Source organism: Alosa pseudoharengus, unplaced genomic scaffold (genome assembly GCF_046254945.1).
Source record: "Alosa pseudoharengus isolate Yale_2024_CS ecotype anadromous, Long Island Sound unplaced genomic scaffold, YU_APseudo_1.1 YU_APseudo_1.1_scf_5, whole genome shotgun sequence".
In the NCBI taxonomy this organism is placed as follows: Eukaryota; Metazoa; Chordata; class Actinopteri; order Clupeiformes; family Clupeidae; genus Alosa; species Alosa pseudoharengus.
In genome coordinates, this window is record NW_027468837.1 from 13,748,086 (window position 1) to 13,771,456 (window position 23,371).

A 23,371-nucleotide genomic window follows, 5' to 3' on the forward strand; every position below is an offset into this window, starting at 1 on the left:
CTGGTATACAGTGGAACCACTGTGAACCAGGTATTACATACTTATCATATCAGACATGACACACTTTATGAGTGAAGAGGGTAGACGAGCCAGACGAGATTCTGATGTGTTGTCAGACAACAAAGCTATATTGGTTTTTAAATGCGTCTTTTTGTGGCAGGAGGGAAAAAAAGATTTCCAAAGGCTGGCAAAGTGGCGTCAGGAGTAACAGAGCCAATAAATGTTAGACTAATAATTTCACCATAGTGATCTACAAACAACAGAAGAGTCTCGATAGTAAATGATGCATTGCACCATTTATGTGAAAATGGAGATATGATGTTTCCAGCCAACAGTGATGGTATCACTAAGAGCAGTACAGTGAGAGTCTGATGTGGCACTTAACACTTTGATGGGGATTTGGTTGTTGTGCACTGATCAGCATTAGTCATTTTGATGGAGAGTCGAGTGGCTTCCTGTTGTGTGGAGCTTGGTTTAATTTCTGGCGTGTCTCATGGTTCTCATGCAAAACTTATGGTCCCATTTTCCATCCCCATATTCAAAATAATCCTCTTTTTGCAAGCACTAGCACGCCAGCTTTCCAGTCTTCTACATTTTAAGAGCTAACTCTTGGGTTAACTATTAGTCCAAGGAATGACTACAAGTACAGTACGTTTTCCGTGGTAATCTAATAAGAAAAAATGTCTTGTTAACAACACAGTGCTCCCTGATTGCAGGAGTGGACAGTATGATAAATGGGATAAATATCCTCCAGAAAACATTCTTGTCATTCATTCAGTGGTATTTCCAAGCCAAGCTACGCTGCATTACTGCCTTCGTCTCTTCCTTTATCACCAAATATCACAGTCACGTCTCACGCGGCCCACACAAGGCAAACTCTTCTGCGCTTGTTTGCATTGCCTGAAAAGAGACCAAGAGAGATGGATGGTCCTACTGCAAAGCCTCAGTATTAAGCAATGGTTAATCCTCAGATCTTGAACAGATTTCTTTTTATTGAGCCTCACTTTAGAGTTTTTTTTTTTGTTTGTTTAACTCATGTTGATTGATGGTTTCTTCTCTTAATTGTTGAGTTATTAGTTGTTAAACAGTTGTGGTTGGGCCTTGTTTGAGCAGGAAGATGGTTTTGTTTTGTTAAACATGTTAATTTGTGCTTTGAAGTCAAAGGGTGTTTGCAATTTAATTTTCCTTTGAATATGATTATTATGGATTATTTCCAGTTGCAGGAGTTGCAATGCTAAGCGGTTTGGATGCTCATGTTGACTGAAGAATGTAACTATTTGTCTAGATGGTGAAGTGAGTTAGGCTTGTGTAGGAGAGAACCTCCCAGAAAACCTGATTTTTTTAGGTAATGTTATATGCAAAAAAGAAATACATCGCAAAAAATCTGTTTTGACAATCATTAGGATTACAATGTGCAGGACACTGGTTCATTTGTCTTTTGTTTGGCATGACATGGGATGCGTTTTACTACAGTTGCTATTGAAAAAAAGAATCTCAGTTTTATTTAAATTTTTTTTTTTTTGCCTTTTTGTTTTCATAGTAAAGTTGATTTCCTACACATTTGAGTCTGTGTATGACTTTTTGCTAACAGAAAATATTCACACAAATTGAATAGGCTGCACGGTTATGCAGGTCCACTGATACCCAGACGAACTTGGGCTTAGGCAGGAATGAAACATGCACCAAGCAGTTTCTCTCTCAGTGCGTATCCACAGTGGGAAGTAATGAAGCCGTGCTGCCTGTCTCATGATCACAATATGTTTCCACACTAGGTAGTCTTGTTTTTTGTTTTCAATTTCCAAACACTGTTCCCCACATGATAATTTTGAACTGGAAAGTTCACCTCATCTTTAACTTTGGTACAAGATCAGAATAATGTGTACCTTGGCTTGCGCAAAAATACACATCATTCTCAAAATATACGTTACCACACAATTATTTGGAGGTCTGTTACAACCATATGAGAACTAAGCCTAAAAGCTGACATTGAGTTTAATATAAACACAAAAATGCTTCATACATAATCTTTTTGTAAATTATAATTAATTTCCTTGTGAAAACATGGAGGCTCAGTCACAAGTTATGTTAAAGCAAGCCCAAGGATAGAAAAGCTTTTTTTAATTTTCCATTCTCTGACCTTAATGCCACCATTTTTTCCATTGGGATTCATTTATGTGGAATTGGTGCCTGGTGGTGTTGATTCTCACTCCTCTCTACCATAAAAGGTCATTTGCAGACATCAGGCCCAGCAACACAGAGACTCATTTTAAGCTGCCTGCTCCAATGGAGTGTGTCAATTTGGCAAAGACATGCAAAGGATTTAGGAAAACATTGCACTTAAAACAGTTGTTTGTTATTAAATCTGCACAAAAATAAAGCACTAAAAATATAACATGACAATTTGGCAGACAGGTGGGTTGCTACTACCAGAGTAGTAAACTTTTATTACAACAGTAAGCTTTGTGTATTTTAAAATATATTTAATGTAACCAGTACATTTAGAGTTTGAGTTTCCTCTAACCGTATGCACCCTGGTTTCTATTGACCTATTGTGACCTGTGTTTAAAATGTTTCCAATGACACAGCCCAAATAATCCATATGGATTGAAACCAAATTACAAAAGATGCATCCAACACCAGTTATAACCAACAGTGACAAACTGCATACAAAACTGAGGTTACATAATCTGCAATTAAGCCTTAGTTCCATTACACATTCTTTATGCACTTATTTGATGCACTTGGGAATAAACAGCATCTTTTCAATGTGAACACTAAACATGTACTTTAACTTCCGTGGTTAGAGTTGGAAGTACAAACCAACCAGTTAAACATAAAAACAATCTATATGTTGCATATGAATATAGCATAGCTTCATAGTTTTAAAAACATCATTAACAAAATTGCACTGTGCACTTGAGTGAAACTGCACACAAGTGAGTAACTTACAAAAATAAAACCCCCCACTGGCACTGAATTAAAATATGGCCCCTAATTCAGCACCTCCCTGCTCACAGAATCCTCAAATCAATACATAAAACCTCCTTAGATCTTCCCTGCGAGTTCCCCCAACACCCTTGAAAGCACTTTGGAATCAAGATAGGCCACCAGTCCTCCCTGATTGGCCCACTGGTCCGCACCACGGCAACCAGCATTGGGCTTGTGATAGGTCAGTTCAGCACCACGTTGCACCTCCACCTGGCCCTTGTTCCCACCAGGAGGCCGAGTCCCCAGTTCGACCACCCCGCCCCCGAGCGCTCGGAGCAGGGCATGCGGGGCACAGGAGTCCCATTTGAAAGTGGAGCCCTCGGAGAGAACGTACACATCCGCCAGGCCGAGAATGACACACAGGATCTTGTAGCCAGCCCCAGAGGCGTACTTCAGGCACTTCCCGGGGCACAGGGGAGCGAGGGCCTCCTTGACCGCCGCCTTTTCGCTGGAGCTCAGCACGGCTGAGAGACACGCCCCGTCCTCACTCGACGACAGACGCTTTGACCTGGGCACGGAGCACGCGTGGAAGTCTCCGTGGGACACTCCCCAGAAGTGCTGGCCCTTCCAGCTGAAACAACAACAATGTCATGAGAAGGGCGGCAGGGGAATACTGAGCTGTACAAATTTTCACATTGTCAAACTGTCAACAGGTCAAAGTCACGCTGTGTAAGTATACACTGTTTTGACATTCATATTCATGAGAATCAGTGATGAACTTGTACTGTATGATGCAAGTAATAAGATAAGGAATCCCAACAAGGCTTCACAATGGTGTCCAAGGACCGACATTTCCACACCACATCCAAAACTGGTGACATTGTTAATTGAGATGTTCAGAAAAATAAAACTGTCTTACAAGCACTAAACAAGTCCCACATTAGATTAAGAGATTAACAATAATTTGGCTCCCTGTCTCTGTATTAAGTTTGGGAACGTGCACACTTCCAAATTAAGGTGCAGGAGCCAAAAGTCAAAGATCCAAAGTAAAAAAGAAGGTCTGCACACTTGCTCTCAGTTTGCTTTGTATTTATTCGATCCCCACAGTGATGTTTCGAGCACATCAGCTCTTCATCAGACTTGAACAAACTTGTACAGACTTGCTCCCTGTCTCTGTACAATAATCTTCAAAATGTAATTATTTACAGTTTCAGTATTACCAATACTTCAGTACTGATACTATTGGTAAAAGCTAAGAAACACACAGTGTCTGCTTAAAGCTAAGCGCATACCAAGTCGACAGTAGGATGTCCAATAGTCAGCTTGTGCTTTTGAGGTCAGCTTGGTGTAGGCCTATGCTCATCTTAATGATGTATGTGAATTGTGACATAGAGGGTACAGTATGTTTCTCACCCATGCCCTGTCTCGTCTCTTTGATGGAATGGCTGGTTTATGACACCCATCACAGGTTCCCCCGTGGCTCGCAGGTAGACCCCAATCAAAACCAAAGCACATGGAAGTCCAAATGAGCAGAAATCTCCCTCTGGAACCAGCTCCTCCTTTCCCTCTATGTACTGACTCGTGCCATCTACAAAACAGACATACACACTAAGTTGTGGAAATACAAAACAGATTTAAAAAAGATGTTTGACTGCTAAAATCCTCTTACAGTACAATGTTACATTGTCGGCCTTTGTAATGACTAAATAACAGTGTGACAAGCAGTGTTGGGCAAGTTACTTCAAAATCGTAATGTATTATGTATTACTTATTACTGTCATTTCAAAGTAATTTGTTACATTATAATATTACTGTCTCTGAATTGTAAGGCATTACATTACTATTGTATTACTTTTAAGTTATTTTTACCAAAATATCTAGAAATATGGATGGATGAATTGGAATTCTAAATGCAGTTTATTATGCTCAATGCAGCTCATTGCACTTCTAATGGAGGGCGATGTGGTATAACATAATGACTGAGCTAGGCTTAAGGCTAACAACAGTAGAATGCAATAAGCGCAGTGATGGCTCATGATGCAATACAAGAAACAATCATAGCCATAATTTTGTTAAAAGCAGATAAAGGTCGAAGTCTGGTCAACTGTGATAGAAATGCTGTAACTTTAGGCTTAGGCCTACTCATTAAAATCAACAGAGAGCCCACTACCTGTATATTTGTCAAGATAGGCTACACAGTGCCGCTGCTGGCCATTTTGGTGCCCTAACTGGTGAAATACAGTATTAACCCAAGTATGTCATCATATGGTCAACTATAAAGATGTAATCTGCCTGTTCCCAGGGATGGGTATTTCTGAAACATGTAATATGTATTTCAAATACAAAATAGTATTTTGTCATTTGTATTTTATTGGGTTGAAGGTAATGGCTCTGTATTTTGTATCAAAATACTTTATTGGTGTGTATTTTTGTATTTTAGAAATACTGCAAAATACTATATGTGAAAAACACTAAAAAAAGTAGATACTACACAGGTGTAATGAATAATTGGTAATTAGGCAACAATGGTTTATTTTTATTGCAATCAGCTAATGTGAGAACAGCTGTGTTCAAAGACACACAGCTTTTCAGTGACGGCTATTGTTGAAGCATCAGCTCTGGTCTGAAGCACTGGTGTGAAGTCGTACGCAAGTAAAGATGAGCAAGTTTACCTGTGCAAGTTCACATAAGGACACTGACAAAGGTAACCATGTCCTATTGTCTCCATGCCAATATTTAACAGAAAAAATGTCAGATATCTCAATGAACCACAATGACATCAATAGATGGTAAGGTGTTGAGTGTGTTTGAATTCCCTTCCTTGTACCATCCTTTTCTGCATTCTACAGTGGGGACAAGTTCACCTTGTTTAATTAAATAACAATTCGATGTCCTTATAAGCTGCATACTTGAGGTTGGAGATATTAAGGCATATCAAGTTTCTCACATACTGGAACTTCAAGATACATAGCCTTATGATTTTCTTATTCAGTTCTGCACTGGACTTGAATTACGAAATTCGGCACAGATACAGAATTATGATTTTGGCCTATAATGTGGTTAATTGAAAGCTCTGTCAGTCGTTTTGGATAAGCATCAGCTAAATGACTAAATGTAAATGTAAATTCTTGAATTATTCTTCTGATCACACTACATGAACTTGCATACGGTATACTATTTGGTATGACGGGCCAAATTGTATTGTTTTTTACTATATAGTTTTAATAGGCTAAATGTTTGGGATACTAAAAAGCTTTTTTTGCAGTGCTTCCATACTTCCTTGAAAAAAGTATTTTGAGTATTTTCTAAATACAAAAATACAGTATTTTATTTTGACAGGCCTATATAATATGGTTACTGTATTTTGTAGTTTATTTTGATACATTAAAAATGAGGGTATTAGGTATTTTATTTTGAAATACATTCTGATGTATTTTTGCCCATCCCTGCCTGTTCCCAGCATTAGAACACTTTGCGATGGTTAGCTTGTCACCTGTGACGATATATGCTAGGTTTTTTGTAATGCCTTACATTACCGCGTTACAGCAAAAAGCAATATATTACAGTAATTACATTACTTTTGTAACTCGTTACTCCCAACAAGACTATGTGACTGATTGTATTGATTTTGGTGTGATAAAATCATTCTGTAAAGGTATTTAATATGGTACTATGTCTAGCTATTGAGTTGATGTAAAGTGAAGGACACAACCTAAGGCTGGATAGACAGATGGGATAAACAGACAGAATCTATGCATGTAGGATACATGACATCTATTCCAACCATGTCAACATATTTCTGAGCATTTCTTTCCTTTCTTGATGAGATCTCGACAACAGAGGGCTCAAGCTCCTGGACTCACCGATTGGATCTATCCAGATGCCCACTTCTGCAGGGCTCAGTGGGAACGGCTTCAGTCTCTCGGCCGCCTCATCCCTGAACTGGAGGTCCTGGTGGATGGCTTTGGCCAAAAGCGCCGCCGCGGTCTGGTCGCCGTCCAGTACTGTGGCCAGCAGGGCGGCCGTCTCCTGCTCTTTGGCACACACTGTGACAATCACGCTCTCTCCTGAGGGAAAGAGACAGAGGGAAGGAGAAGGGGGGGGGGAGAGAGACCCATCAACCGGATTTCTGTGGCTACTCTGAGGCCCAGGAGCGCTTGAATTTTCACACTGATTTGGATCACCGTGTTTAGAGAGATGCACTGTAACGTGTGATGATAAAATAGTCCACTCACCGAGCCCATTCTCAAACTTGTTCGATTCCTCCCCTTGGATGAAGTCAATCAGCTCGGGAAACTGCAAGAACACAAGACTGCAATCTTAAAACACTGTCAAAGATTCCACCGGTAGAGTTGTGTATTGATACAATTCAGTGTGCTCTCTACCACAGCTCCAACGTCATGTCTGATCATCTCCTGAATGACCACATCTGCCAAAGTCTTGAAGTCCTGAACAAATTTCTTGTTCTTGTCATCTCCTTTCTTCTCCTGGACCAGCAGCTCGAAGAGCGGGGCCTCCCGTCTACACACTCGGGCCACGTTGGCAGCCTTCTCTGACACGTTCAGGAGAAGTTGCAGCAGCTCCGCCATATCTGAGACCTAAGGGACGACAAGTCCCACAATTCCTCACATTCCTGCCAAGTCACCACACAAGATAAAAATCTGTTCAAGGGTTCCCCTAAAGAATTGAGATGACTTTAAAGTAGGCCAAGTTCTTCAGGAAGGAGGGGGCTGTATCTCAGTGGGACCACTTCCTGGCCCACTTCTTTCTCATTCTAAAGGTTAGGGTTAAGCTTAGGGTTTGGGGTTTAATTTTTTGTCTTCATTCAGATTATAGGAATAGCATGGGGAAGTAGATGAAAACTGCAACAGTCATCATGCACTGTAATTTTGACACTATTATAATGCAATAGGCTAACCGCAAATACAACAGATATAACAGGACACAGCACATCTGAGGCAATGCTCGAAAGTATGACAGAAACACTGCAGGAGATTCAGAGAGATGTCAGACTAGCAGTTATTAATAGAAAGCCAAACACCCCAGATGCTCTAATTCTGGCCTAATAAAACTAGGGCATCCTGTGGATGGAAAATGTAGGGGGGGGGGGGGCGGAACAGTGAGAGGAATTGTGGAAGTCTAAAACGGATGAGTAATTTCATGTGGAAGTACACCCCTGTCCAGAATCGACACTTTCTCTGTTCAAAAATTATAATAATGCAATTAGACCTGAACGCGTTATTGCTATTGAATAAATTGCCCAGCCCACCCATTGACTGACTAATAAGCCAAATATGTAGGCCTACTACAGTCATTGCAGTGACCCCCCCCCCCCCCACCCGAATACATTTGTTTCGAATAGGATGTGAGTTCACAGACCAAGCTAAAATATGCATTTCAGTCAGAAGAGCGTGACTACGTCGACTTCGCGCGCACACACACACACACGCACGCAAGCACGCACGCACACACACAGTCACACACACCTGTGTTCGTCCAATTGTGAAACACTCCTGACTTTCGCTCATGCAACTGACAACACATAGACTGACTAAGTCTATAGCCTACACAGTCCTAAATCTTACCGAGTTAACTGTAGCTGATCTCCTCTCGAATGGCGCCCTGTGGTAGGCTGCTTTTGCTGAAAACGATTCCTGAACAAACGGTAGCCCAAGAATGTAGCGACTGGCCGTGTCAATAGATACTATCTAAAACGCTACAATGTATGTTGATTTAATGGAGGTAGAGTTGTAGACTCTTCTTTCAAGTCTTCAAGTCGCCTCGTATCTGACAGGCTACGTCAGTGCAGATGTTTGAAAGAGATTTTCCATTGAAGCTAAAGAGCGACCGCCTCTTGACGTCACGAAACCAGGCGGGGTTACAGTTTTATTTATTGATATCTAGGCCTACCTACTTTATTTAAACATATTGCTAGACGTCCTAGTCAATAAAAATCTAATTATAGGCTATGTCCAATACTTTATAGACAATCCAGGCAAACACGCTCATTAAGTGTATTATATTCTGACATATGACATGATTGATTGATAAAACACAGTTTTGATAAGATTACAGAATTTATTCACACAAGGAAATGGGCCTTAGCCTACAGAGCGGCCAGAGAGATATCAGTAATTAAGGACTGTTCAACATATAAAAATGTAATCCTATGCGATGCTCTGTTTCCCCACTGTGGCTGCAAAATACATAAACATTTTAAATGCCATTTCACCCAAAGTTATGTCTGCACAGAGTCCACAAGGAGCATTAGGTCACGCATGCAATTCTTCCTCTTCCCATAAAAAAGAAAATTGAAAAAGACTCAGGAAATGACCAGAGATGCAGTGCAGAGCATCCATTAATGCATCACATGGGAACATGAGGTATCCAAATGTGGTTGATCAGTGCATCCATCCCACTCACAAGGAGTGGTTCAGTAGCCTCGCTTCCTCTGCAGACCCAGCCACCACTCTCTACCTCTACATTGCTTCTTCTACTTCCAACATGCAGGCAAGTGCATTATATCCTTATATTAAATCCTAATTATATTCTTTTATTATATCCTAATTATATAATCTTATTATATCCTAATTATATAATTTCATTATATCCTAATTATATCCTTATTATATCCTTATATTAATTATTATCCTATATCCTAATACTTTTTGCCTGAAGTGTTCTCTGCATATTGTTCATGTTCTGGTGTACCTGACTCAACTGCTATTTAAATGATCATCAGTCAACCCTTTTTCTTTTCCATTTCTTCTTTTATATTAAAATCTATGTCAAGAGAGCTTATGTACTGGCGTGAATAAAATATTCAACATTATCTATAAAATCAAAGTTGTTCATATTTGCAGGCCAAAGGCTTTTTATAGATTAGTAAATACGTTCAAATATAATTTTTCTGTGTCAATTTTCTGTGTCAAGTTATTTTCAATGGCAATCGAGAAAAATAGGGGGAGGGATGTCTAACAAATGACACTTTTGTTTTGACTCATGACAAACATGCTGTTATTTGACAAAATGTTAAATACATTCCCTCTGCAGAGCGAAATGTCAGATCTTGAAAACTCAATGGTCTCCATCATTAACGTCTTCCACAAGTACTCAGGACACAAGTGCCACCTGAAGAAGGCTGATCTCAAGGACCTCATCAACAATGAGATGTCGCATTTTATGAAAGTAGGATGTCCTACATATGAAGAGCTCTTTTCTAAAATACTATAAATCCATTTCTGAAAACATTAATAAATCATTTATTTTATTGTGTATTTCAGGTAATATCAATAAAAGTGCAGTTGCGGTGTTTTGATTGAGTAAAGATAAATAAAATAACAATAACCCAATTAGAGTTCCACTGAAATTACTGAAAACAAAATAAAAAATGATATATGAAAATGTATTAAAATAGTGGATAGCATTTTGGAAGACAGTTCTTTATATATTGTCCTTGCTTATATCAAGGTGACAAAGTTATGTGTGATGATAGCTGCGGTTGACGTCCCTCACCCTCAACTTGAAGTTCTAACACAGGTTTCAATTACTGTCTTAACAGAAAGTCCAGGACAGCGAGACGCTTGACCAGATTTTCACTGACCTCGATCAGAATGGAGACTTAGAGATCGACTTCCAAGAGTTCATAGCCCTTATCGCCATGGTGACATCAGCATGCCATGACCTCGACCGCCCTGAGCATCGCTAAGAATGAAGAAGTGCATGTGTAGGAACATAACAAATAGTGTGATTGTGGAATATAAAAAATGTAAAATACCATGAATAAAAAGGATGTTGTACAGACTAACTTCAACATTGTTTGGAACCATGTATGTATACGAGACACAATAAAGCTTTGTAACACTCAGAAGTATTAGATTGAAATAAACAGTGTAAAACTAAATAAAAATCAAAACTATGTCAGTTTACAACAGTTAGCGGTACAAAATATGACCGCCGTTCAGTCCTGTACATCCTCTCCACGAAAATAAATCACGCTTGTCAATTTGTCTCCATCTCCTACTCCATCCCCTACTGTGGCAACTTTTGTGTATGCTTGTACAGTATCACACAAAAGTGAGTACACCCCTCACATTTCTGCAAATATTTGATTATATCTTTTCATGGGACAACACTGAAGAAATTACACTGGCAACAAAAGTGAGTATACCCCTAAGCGAAAATGTCCTTTTTCTGATTTGGGGTTGCATATTGTGCGCACGTTTTAGTAAATTGTGCGCTCAATTTACAACAATTAAAATGAGAGTACAATTTAGTAAAATGAGCACACAATTTAGTAAAATGAGTGCACGTTTTCTGGATATATACCAAAAAATATCTTGCAATAAGTCCGTTTAGGGTTAAGGGTTCCGTACATGCAGATGGCTTGCCATAACTTTAAATGTTAAAACGGCTTGCCATGACCCTGCCAGGTCATATGCTGGTCATGGACAACGGCAATTGCAGCCTAATCTAATTCGGAGGGACTGCTTCAAAGGTTATACAGTTTGTTCCCAAATGCTTCAATACATTTGATGTCTTCCCCCTTAGTCAGTTTTTAAACATGTTTTAAACATACATGTGTGCCGGTGTTGGGAGTGTTTCGATTCACAGTGCTAGAAGGTATTTTAACTGCAACTACTGTATGCGCTAACATTAGGCTACCTACAGTCAGAGCAGCTTAATTAGCTTGCAGTGATGGTTATGTAGCCTCTTTGACAGCTGAAACCAAGTCAAGTGTGCCTTGCAGCATGCGTGTCTTGCAGCAAGTCACTGCACTAGCTGGTGGACAAACTACGTGACGCCAATACTGGAAATACAGCCTAAATGGAGGATCAATATTCGTTTTTCTGCTGGGTTGGGGGGGGAGTGGCCCCCAGGGACCTAAGGATTTTTTTTCCGTAAAAGTGGGGCAACATGCCCGCCAAGTTTTATGTGCCCCAGTGTTTCGGTGTCCCGCTGTTTCATTAGCATAACAATACTACCAATTTATAGCACCATTACCCATTTAGAAATAACATTAATAACATAATAATAACATATATCACAATGACAACAATACCTTAACTACATGATCATATTTACAAGGCATGACTTAATTGAATTAACTAATTAGACAGATGATGTTTTGAAAATGCTTATTGGATGTATCATGGGCTGTGGCTAGAACGGACACACAGTTGATAGAACGCACTCCAAGATACCACACACACAAAAAGTCTTTCTTTTGATCTCATGGTGCTAAGGGAAGACAGAGACAACAGACGCTCATCAGGAAAGCGAAGTTGAGATGAGGAATAGCAGATCTAGCTGGGTTTTAGCAGTGAGGAAGCTGATGGCAGAAGTGGAGGGTTAAGGAGTTTTTGAAAGCAGAGTTCCCTTCTATCTGAGCCATTTGCCAACCTTTTCTGGGCACAGTGCATTATAAACTAATTAGGCCTACCCATTCTCTAACCACAACATCCATTAATACATCACATGACTACATGAGGCATTATTATGTGGCTAATAAATCCATTGGTGTCAATGACCGGAACCAGCTCTGAGGCGTCAGACATACAGACAAAATGCTCTTCTCTGGCGCAAGCTCTTCTACAGTGCAGGTAACTAAGGAATTCATTTTGCTTTTTTTATTTTTTATTTAAACTGATTTGTAGGTTACAGAGTTCTATATTAGATTAGATTAAACTGTATTGTCATTGTCAGAGTACAAGTACAAAGACAACAGATGCATTTTGCACCTAACCAGAAGTGCCAAAAAACCTGGAAAAGTGCAATTTGATATACAAAGTATAGACAGGTGGTGCATAAACAGGACAAGATATATAGTATACAGTTGGTTTACAGAAGGTGGTTTACAGTAGTATAAATTAAATATAAATATGTGCAGTGTATTAGCAGTAACCTTATAAGAACAGAATACATATGGCTAGTATGAACAATGTATGAACATGTACACATAGCCTATGTGCAGTTCTTGTTGTACTTTGACATAATGAAGACTTGACTGGATATGCTGTGTTGAACCACCTTAATTTGTTCATGTGGAATTGATGTATTGTTTTAATATTTTTAATATTATAATCGTCACATATTTAAATCAAGCACATTAAATGCACTTGTTCTTTAAAATTATGAAATTGAGAAATAGTCAAATATTATATTAATTCATTCAACAGGACATATTAATATATACATATATTACTGTTCAAAAGCTTGTAAATGTTTCCCAGGAAAAGACATTGCCATCTCATAATGTGGCAAATATGGCCTTGATAATGTGCTTTCATCAAAGAATCCTCCATTTGCAGCAATTACCAGGTCTACCTGGGGTGCAGCCGTGGCCTACTGATTGGCGCTTCGGACTTGTAACTGGAGGGTTGCCAGTTCGAACCCCGACCAGTAGGCACGGCTGAAGTGCCGTTGAGCAAGACACCTAACCCCTCACTGCTCCCCAAGCGCCGCTGTTGTTGCAGGCAGCTCACTGCGCCGGGATTAGTGTGCTTCACCTCACTGTGTTCACTGTGTGCTGAGTGTGTTTCACTAATTCACAGATTGGGATAAATGCAGAGACCAAATTTCCCTCACGGGATCAAAGAGTATATATACTAATACTCTAAATAAAATCATTTACAAGCACCAAAGACGATCACATTTCCTCGTCTGAGTTCGAGAGATGGTGCCAAGCAGTCCATCTGCTTCTCTTTGTATTCTGGTTACTTATGTTTTAGAACATAATTAATTACAATTACAAGTTCTGTTGCTGCAAATAGTCAAAAAGACCAGCTCTATTGTTTCCCTAAACATTAAAGTCTTTAGCCACACAAACATAACTGCAAAATAGCTTTCTAATCAATTATCCATTCAAACTTGGTCATTAAGGATAAACCTAATATAAAATGTGCCATTGAGTTACATCAGTGTTGGTAATGGGCCTACTTTGACATTTTAAGAAGGATAACTAGTCCAATGTGATCTCTGCTGGGTTTTGATTAATGGTTGGTATATGGCTAGTGTAGAAAACCAAACACCTGAGAGTGTTCGGGAGCTTGGCTTCTCTTCTCCGCCCTGCTCATCTCTTTCACACTCTTTGTCTCTGTCTTCCCTTTCCCTTTTCTCTCACTCATTCATCCCAGGTTTGTAACATTTAAAGGAACCATATGTAAGAAATGTATTTCAATTAATCATAAAATGTCCCTGATATGTCACTAGACATTAAGAAATCATGTTCATTTTAAATACTAATATCACTGACAACAGTTAGTCCGGCCAGGATATTGCCATTTAAAAAGTGAAGTTGCAGCCCTCAACTGATGTTGATGTTGTGTTTTGTCATGTCATGTTGTGTTGTGTTTTGGCCTGATGCGCCACCCTCTATCTATCTACTAATCACAAAGTCAGTAGTGTTTTGGCATCCGGGTTGGCAACCTCGAGTCAGGGGGGAGGGGGAGGGGATACACCGCTCTATAGTAATTTGAAAGTGATTGCAGTACCAGTTTTGGCCACAATCTTACATATGGTTCCTTTAAGCTACCATGTATTGCAGTATTAAACTGTTCCTCCCATACATATACCTCTTAGTGTGCCATGCCATTGTGCTTAGCATTTGGTTTATAAATATTGTAGGTTGTTTACTAATTATGGAGTCAGATTACAAGTGTTTTGTACAGTATTCACAAGTCTAATGTAGGCTATCTTACTGTTCCATAAAGGTCTGACACGCCTGAACCTTCCCGACAGCTGTTTTCCGTCCTTGTTAGAACTTTGACAACAAATGTCTACATTATATTTCTGATAGATTTTAGATTATTTGCATAGAAGTGTGATTTTCTGTCCCAAAATGTTTGAATGGTAGAATGAACTTACGATATCTGTCACACTGTGATAACCAAAAGGCTTGCCGTTATTTGCATTAACATGGAAACAATTGTCGTGTTTTTCTATGACTTAAAGGATGCATTTATGGTTTTTATAAGCTTTAATATTACTGCACTTATTATAAGCGTTTCAAGGCTATTACACATCTTGAACAGGCCAGGGCCCAGTTCCCCGAAAGCATCTTAAGCCTAAGAGCGTCGTAAAGTCCCTCTTACGAACGTCTTAAGATTTGCCGACTGTTTCCCGAAACCATCGTAGCTTAAGAGCGTCGTGAAAACACTTGTAGATCTACGAGTGCTCCAGAGTTCTCGTTACCGGCTAAGAGCGTCTTAACAGTACTTCTCACTGAGGTCACCAACAGGACATACAGAGGAATTACAACTTAGAATACATAATCCAACTTACGTTCCCATTCTTTTTTGTGTTTACCTGTGATGAATCAGATCAAAATAGCATAGCCTACATTTAATGGTCATAATAATGTGATTAAAAGCGGACAAAAATGCAATCAAGTTATGAAACGAGACATTGCCAGAATAGTTTGCCATTATCTTTGCTAAGTGAGGGCTATATTTTATTAGGCCTATAAGGGTACAAGCAGAGAAAGGAACATGTGGTTTAGTCTGTAGGCCTACTGCATCGAAATCTAAGCCTACACATTTACTCACTTTCTTACTCGACTTCTTTCTTATCTTTAAACGTGTTCTTAAGTGACACAGCGAAAAAGTATTGCATGGTGCAACAATCTAATCTTAAAATAATTACAATTATTTATGTCTGTGTGTGGTATATAACCTACTTGGGATGCTTACATGCAGATGTCAAAGTGTTTCTATTTTCGTATTGATGTGAATTAATGTGTAGATCCGAAGTTTAAATGGTAGGCCTATAGCTGTGACGTGCAGTCACCTGACATCACCATCAAATCAGAGGATATTTCAGAACTATTAATGTGGACAGCTCCCCTTAAGAGCATCTTAAGAGCAGTGCACGCGCGTTCACGCCACGAGCATGTTCGGGAAACAGTCGGAAAAAACAAACGAACGATCATAAGATGAATCGTAGAAAACCCTCTTAAGAGCGTGTCTCTGTCGTTATCGGGAAACTGGGCCCAGACCAGCAGTCAAGGAGTGGGGTGCGGGAGGATACAGTGACACTAGGCCTCTCATTAGATGGTCAAGAGAGAGGGGATGATGTCAGCTGGTGAAGATAAGAGCAAGGACAAGTAATAGGTGGGCATTGCCTGCTATGAAGTAAACAAGATAAGAAATCCCTGCTTACACCCAACTGGATAGAACCAGAAAGATCCAGAACTATACAGCTTTGCATATATTTTTATGCATGATGGGAAGATGGTTTCCACCAATATTAGTAACCCTGTCAGATGCTGATTGGCCAAAAGGTGTCTTTCGAGAATGGCACGAGGAGAGAGCACTTCTCGAAGGCCAACGGGTTTAAAAGATAGGCCGCAGCCTAAGTCAGATCTCATCCGGGGGCGCCAGCTGATGACATCTCACCTCACCCTATTGCTTGACGGTTGGTCTGGTAATTGTTTAGGCTGGACTATCACTCCAATACAGTGAATAAAGATCAACAGTCTTTAGAGATCTCCTGTCTGCATTGTCTCCTTCGGACACCTTGTTCCAGAGTGCTAATTAGTAAATAGTAATTGGATTCGATAGTGGACAGTTTTTCCATGACACAATCTAAACAAACAATACTCCCCCTGTGCAGAGCGACATCTCAGAGCTTGAAAACTCCATGATCTCCATCCTTAAAGTCTTCCACAAGTACTCAGGTCACAAGAGCCACCTGAAGAAGGCTGAGCTCAAGGACCTCATTAATTGGGAGATGAGACATTTTATCAAGGTGAGTTTTTCCTTTTAACAAAAAGTTATTGCATGCACATCCCACCTTCTGGCCGGTGCAGGACAAAAAAACATACTCAAGTGAAAAAATATATAATGTCCGCAACACTGGTTTAGACTCCCATATATTTAATGTACAAAAGGCAACGTTTCGACCCTGCTGGGTTTTCTTCAGGCAAAAGAGTTTTTCCTTTTTCCTTACATTTTTCCTTGTTCCTTGTGGATTACAGCAATAGAGAGGATTAGCTATTGAGGATGCACAATTGACAGTTCAGCTGCTTCACAATCAGAGTTGCAAAAATTAGTCCAAAATTGGGGGCCAAGCAGTGAATCTATAAAGGTACCAATTGTGTTCTAGTATATACAAAAGTTAACACCTCCAAACAAGGAGTGAGGGCATATCCCAGCTTTGATGTGCTGATCCCAAACTTGGTCATCTTACCACTGGGGTGCGCTGCAATAAGCAAAATCCTTGAATGTGTTGATGTGTTTCTCACAACTGATTGTCTGTTAGGTAATAGGACTTGCCAGATGACAAATGGTGATGTCTATTTAGTTGGCACGGTAACGTAAAATGTAGCATTGATGATATTCAGACAAAGCCTCACAAAAGCTATCAAATTTTTTTTTTTTTCAAAACTTTGTTTTTTTTCAAAACCATTAGAACCTACAACCAATCTTTGGCCAAGAGAATCTTTGCTATGAGCAAAGAGTATAGAAGTTACTTCTATACTCTTTGCTATGAGTGCCCAATGCCTTTGCTTTGACACAATAGCATAACATTTCCATGGCAACTACTGTATGCCCTGTTCCTGCTGGGCTGGTTGGCCTGCAACTCATGACTGTTTGTAGCAATATTTTTGCCATTGATTATTAGAAATTCTAGAAAAACATTTACAGTGTGTTCATATCAGACATAATCCGATAATATAAAGTTTTTTGTCTTTATCACAGAAAGTTGAAGATGACGCGGCACTTGACCAACTTTTTTCTGGCCTTGACCAGAATGGTGACATGGAGATGGACCTGAAGGGGTTCCTAAAACTTATTGCCCAAGTGATATCAGCTTGTCATGATGAAGAAAAGAAAAAGACATAGTGTTTGAAACATGCATATCATTATAGCCTCATTAGAAGCAATTACGGCATTAATATGCAGTCTAATCTTGAAATTGATTAAATATTTGTAAAACAGATCCAAGGTACCATAACCTACTGTCCATTTCACTTAACATGTATTTGTCTTTACCATAGTTGCATTAAATACATAAGCACTGCCATTCAAATGTTCTAAAAAGTATTCTTTGAGGCCATGAGTAATTGATGTATTTTGTCAGACCAAAGAAGCCTACCCTCGCAGATGGCATTCCAGAAATTCCAGAATCCTTTGCCATGAATCCTCCTGAGCTGCAGCATGTTGGGCAAGGTTTCCACCCCATATCGTCATCACTGGCAAACAACCACAAAACAACTTATAATCGCAGAAAAACCCCACAACAGGATTAAACTCATATATGGCTATTCTTTGTAATACTATCTGTGCCAGATAGTCACATATTATATAAACAGCATGCATGACCTGAAGTCTTGCACATCACACTCAACAACCCAACATGCTTTAGAAGGAAGCGTTCAAATTCACAAAAATAGGTGAACATTTGCGAACGTTTGAAAACAGGTTTCTGTTTGCTTTGAGTTTTTGGCGAACATTTGCACATTTTTGAACATTTTGGCGAACACTCGTAAACAGTCTGAGGAGGTAGTTCTCCGCGAACATATAATGGAGCTGGACATTGGCTTGACGAAGGTAACAATTACCGTTACAATGGAATGCTAACATAACACTAAATCGTTCAAATTTATCTGTTAAGAAAAAACATTTTGCCAATGTTTGGCAAATTTGAACGCACCTCTGATGTGATTCATTCAGTGTCACTCTATCAATGCCAGTAAAAATTCTGTGGTGTTCTATTTATAATTCTAATGATTCTAATTCTAATTTTAGTTCAAACTAAGGTCTACTACACACGCGGCCGGAGACGTGACTGCGATTTATGGCAGGCGACCGGCAAAATAGAATCTATTGAAGTGAATGGGGAAACACTCATGGCAAGTGGAATGACAGGGTGACCGTTGCAGTTGCATCGCTCTAATCCAGGCAGTGGTGGTGGTAGTAGTGTGTGTAGTAAAATTAACAGAATTCCACCGTCGCGTTTGACTGTTGCATCGCCGGCCATGTGTGACATCCTTTATACACAGAGAGACACCTAGGGAAAGTCTGCCATTAGCAGACTGACGTGTAAGGGACATACCTTTTTTGGGTCGTGTTGTCCACAGAGACACGCGTGCGTTGGGGGCATAAGGGGGTTCAATCAGGTGGCCAGCACCTGGGTAGGACAGACGGTTGAACAGATGAGATTTACCTGCAGCATGCAGTCTCTTCTTAATCTAAGAACAAAACAAAAACACAAGGAAATCATTATTTTCACAAAGGAGAAGCACAAGAGAAGATAAATTTGCTTTGGACAAAGGCGTCTGCTAAATCCATAACCATAACCATAACCATAAATGCTTTACTGTATAGTGGATTTCAAGTCTGATAGATGCCTGTTATAAACTAAACACTGACAATCTAATTATGTAGAGAACCCAACAAAGAATAATTCACCAATGAGTGAACATGAAATATCACCAAAACAAAAAAGCAACATCAGCCATATCAAAGCAAAAGCTTAATCTCTTCATCTTATAGAAATGTCATATAATGTAACTGGTTACACCATGAAGAGAAGTCAAGAGATGCTCCACCTCATCTGCATTCTCCTGAGCAGCACAGCTCATGTCGTCCTCTCCCACTATGAACAGCAGGGGGCAGCACATGTTCTCAACCTACACACAGCAAATATATTTAAAAAGTGAGTAGGAAACCCAGTGCCTGTCAATACCTCAAAAGTCTATCAGTGTTTGAGGTGTATTTGATATCACCGTACCTGCACATAATTTTCTGAAGGAATGATTCTTGGCGAAGACACTTCTTTGAAACTAACGTAACCCTCTTCATCATAACTCCAGTGCTTCTGATTTCTGATTGAAATATGAATCAGATTACACAAATTAATTAAATGATAGAAAGAAGAGCATACACATTTTTAGGCCTAAAATGAGGCGCTGTGAATACTGTACTTTAAGCAAATAACTTATTTAGCTACAATAATGACTTAACTCTTCGAAGCTTTCTTTAAGTCCATCTTCACTTGCAAATTTGTTGAAACTGCCCAAAGGACCATTAATGCCGACTACACATCTAGGCTGGGAGAGACGTTTAAGTGGAGGAACATATGTACAATATTATCATTGTCATTTCAGTACAGTAGCTCCTGTCCATACCTCAAGTCATGTCTCTATGTATATGTGTATGTCTCTATGAGTATGGGTCCCATTCTGACATAAAAGTATGAAAGACCGGCTTGGATAGCTGCAAAACTATAAGTTCTATGCTCAGATAAGATCAAACATTTTGAGATCATGTTTAAAAGTACTTTTGAGAACAAAAAGGAAGGCGATCGTAGATGTGATGCACATATTGCCATACATGTGGCTTTGGTCAACTGTAATTCATCAGTAATCACTTCCATACTTACATGGACAGAGAGCTGAGAGGCTATACGCAGGGACAGAAACACCCCAAATGAGAGGCCCATTAATGCAATCCTGTCCTCACACACCTGTGGGTGGTCCTGCAGGAGCTGGAAGGCAGCCTGGGTGAAACAAATGTTCCAAACAATTTCAAAGAACTTCCCTGCATCAACCAAAATTTGATATGGAAGTACACTAATAATATTTTGACTATTATTCTATTATAGTCACATCATCAGATCAGACTAGGGCTCATCTTTGCCATAAGGCCAATTTGATGATGAAACTATTTGATAATTTTAGCAGAATTCACTCCTAGACTTTCTGGGCATGACTCACAAACAATGCTGCTGCAAAATGCCTTACCCGGAAGTAAGAATCTCCCACATTGATACGGTTTGGGGGTCCGGGGATGTCTTTGTGGCCAAAGTAAGCCAAGGCGAAACTAACCAGGCCATGAGATGCAAACAGGGCAGAGCGGTACTCTACCAGACCCCCTCCCATCCCCCAGAGGTCCAGTACAGCAGGGAATGGGCCTGGTCCTGGAGAAAACACCAGTAGAGCCAGGCTTACAGCGATGAAGACTCGGAAGCCGTAAAACATGATTATCGATTTTCAAATCTTGTACAGCCCTGTCCACACCTGACTTCCAGCACAGTGTCTGAGAATGTGAAGCCTTGTAAACAGCAGGGTGCATTTAGTTGAACTCTGAACTGCTATGGTAGCTGTGAGGCCAAAGCATGCTTCCACCTTTACACGGAGGTTGTGATTAAAGGATGCCATGAGCCATCATGATAAAGAGTCACAATAAACAGTCGGCTGTGCTTCAGCCGAGTCACAATGATGGCTTTCAGGTCGCACTTTGATCTGCCCCTTGCTCACCTGGTGGGAGAAACATGGTGCCCACCACACCATTCTGCCGAACCTCAATCCGGCGCACTCCTGGTGCCATGTAGTACCTATCCACCACCACTGCCGCCAGCTCCTGTCCCTCTCCGGATCCTTTCCCTCTGTTGTCCTCTGGGTTCACATGCCCGTCTAGCAGAGACAGATTCACTGAATATGGAGTCTCAACGTCTCTCTTACGCAGCCTGCAGCAAGACAAAACACAAATCATTTTTCAAAAGCAACTATTAGACACTGCCAAAAATATGGCAATACTGGTTTTTAAACACTAAAACTTGATCTATTCTGTACTATAACCATGCAATTTTAGGTAGTCAGATTATGGTGTGTGTAGTTACTTCATGTAATACATACAACTTTATCTATTATTATATATTCATAACACGTTTAAAACACCAGTGTGCTGGCGTCCTACCTGAGTCCCTCTCTACCTCCGAGAGCAGGTTGTAGAGCCCAGAAGAGTCCCATTGGTTCACAGCCCACATAGGAACCACCCACCGATGCATCCCGCATCACTAGGAGAATTCAGCAGCTACATGTTACATTGAAACCCTATGACAACCCCGTCTATTTCAAAGCACGGTTCTACAAGGAAACACATGTCAGCTCATTTTACGTTTGCATAACTAAGACTAAAACTGCTCCGTGAGTCAGAAATTAGAACTTAGACCTTAGAACTGTTGCTGTGGTACACTATTACTATGTAGACCTAGAAGACTTACAGTTGATTGCACCCTGTGCATCTGTGTGGTAGTGAGACAGTGCTTCCCAGAGATCTCCATCCTCACTGGTCATGTGTGCCCGTACTGTGATGGGCCGGTGGGAGGGCAGATGGCGTGCCTCAATGCTGATGGGCTCATCTATCAGGGCACGTCTGGGCCTGGCTGTCAACAGGGGAGCGGGATAGCTGGTGCTTCTCCATCGGAACTGAGCTAGATGAGGAGAAAATACCACCAGACATTATAGATTTGTGTAGCCTACATCTCACTCTACTCCAGCTCTGAATTCTGAAACATGTTGTTGTGTTCTGTGTGAGTCAGTGTGTACTTGACACTTCTAAGTCATTTATGAGCTGATATCAATGAACTCAAAAGCTGTTACAAGTTAATAGATTTGGTCACAGGTAACAAAATTATATTGTATTCCATACCTCTGACCAAATAATATCCAAAGTGAAGCCAGACCAGCATAAAAATGTAGTGCAGGGAAAAAAAATATGAATATGTTTATTTCTGAGTTTTAAAGATAAAATTAAGTAATTTTAAGTTTTATGAAAAGATCAACTGCTACTCTAATTTGATATTTGTGCTGTCTGTTTAAGTCAGTGAGCACCTTAAGGGTATCTTGACAAATAAGTTGTAAGTTTGACAATAAAATTCTTGAGCAGCCTACAACTCTTCACAGACAATTTTTGTCTCAACATTAATTTGCACTAAGATGACATTTAAAGGGTTACCAAACATGATGTATCATGTTGAAAACGTTGGCATTACAATCCTCTCACAAAAAATAACTGCAGAATGCTGCATGCTTTTTGAAGTACAGTGCCGTTCAATACAGTGGTATTTTCCATAGACAGTAAAAGATAGGTATTTTCATGTCCAAAATACTGCATTTCAGCAGTAAAGTACAGTAGGCTGCAGAAATGCAAACATTTCCTCCAAAACTCAAACTCAGAAACTTGAAGTAGGCTAATGCAGTTATTTTTTGTAAGGGTTGGCTTCAATAAAATGTGCTCACTACCTGTTACAAAACTTGAATTGGGTCAAGCCAGATAGATGGGTCAAGCGAGTCTTACCTCGTTGGCTGCACACTTTCCGACGAAGGTTACCACAAACTTGACCAAATGCTCTGACCGGGCAACCTACGTACAGTGTAAAGGGCATTACTGTGTTCCGTCAACCTTGCACAACGCCCCAGATCCAAGAAAAAACAAGCCTTTATTAAATTATCATGTATTGATAATTCCTCTGAGAATCTGATTAGGCTACTAAAGCCACGGAATTTGAGCATCCGGTTATTTTTCATGCAGGCTGTTACCCTTTTACCGCTGTTACACGCATAGTAACTTATTATCGAAGTACAGATTAGGACGAAGACTAGCAAAAACCATGGCAAAAAAGCATACGGAATTTGTTGAACTTTGAACTGTTGCTG

The 23,371-nt window shown here is 40.0% G+C and overlaps 3 protein-coding genes across 4 annotated transcripts; 1 reads left to right on the forward strand and 2 right to left on the reverse strand.

Moving 5' to 3' along the window:
* Positions 1-2,345: 2,345 nt before the first annotated feature.
* On the reverse strand, positions 2,346-8,767 carry inpp1 (inositol polyphosphate-1-phosphatase). Its single transcript, XM_076268483.1, has 6 exons — positions 8,514-8,767; positions 7,314-7,526; positions 7,164-7,224; positions 6,792-6,995; positions 4,342-4,516; positions 2,346-3,559 (listed from the first exon to the last, which is right to left on the reverse strand). The coding sequence occupies exons 2-6, from the start codon at positions 7,515-7,517 to the stop codon at positions 3,046-3,048; spliced, it is 1,158 nt and encodes a 385-aa protein (XP_076124598.1). The 5' UTR covers positions 7,518-7,526; positions 8,514-8,767; the 3' UTR covers positions 2,346-3,045.
* A 940-nt stretch (positions 8,768-9,707) lies between these two features.
* Positions 9,708-11,132, forward strand: LOC143104197 (protein S100-B-like). The gene is made up of 2 exons (XM_076268159.1): positions 9,708-10,116; positions 10,490-11,132. The coding sequence occupies exons 1-2, from the start codon at positions 9,931-9,933 to the stop codon at positions 10,634-10,636; spliced, it is 333 nt and encodes a 110-aa protein (XP_076124274.1). The 5' UTR covers positions 9,708-9,930; the 3' UTR covers positions 10,637-11,132.
* Positions 11,133-16,801: 5,669 nt separating this feature from the next.
* LOC143103731 (peroxisomal succinyl-coenzyme A thioesterase-like) lies at positions 16,802-23,344 on the reverse strand. Of its 2 annotated transcripts, XM_076267527.1 has the most exons (12): positions 23,013-23,344; positions 21,937-22,146; positions 21,630-21,729; positions 21,191-21,399; positions 20,675-20,850; positions 20,314-20,430; positions 19,896-19,981; positions 19,663-19,756; positions 19,481-19,561; positions 18,985-19,120; positions 18,025-18,121; positions 16,802-17,739 (listed from the first exon to the last, which is right to left on the reverse strand). In XM_076267527.1, the coding sequence occupies exons 1-12, from the start codon at positions 23,098-23,100 to the stop codon at positions 17,736-17,738; spliced, it is 1,398 nt and encodes a 465-aa protein (XP_076123642.1). In that variant the 5' UTR covers positions 23,101-23,344; the 3' UTR covers positions 16,802-17,735. The 2 variants fall into 2 exon arrangements, 1 of the variants encoding a protein (XP_076123642.1); XR_012982941.1 differs by lacking the exon at positions 16,802-17,739 and having other exon boundaries at positions 18,033-18,121; positions 18,985-19,059.
* Positions 23,345-23,371: the final 27 nt, after the last annotated feature.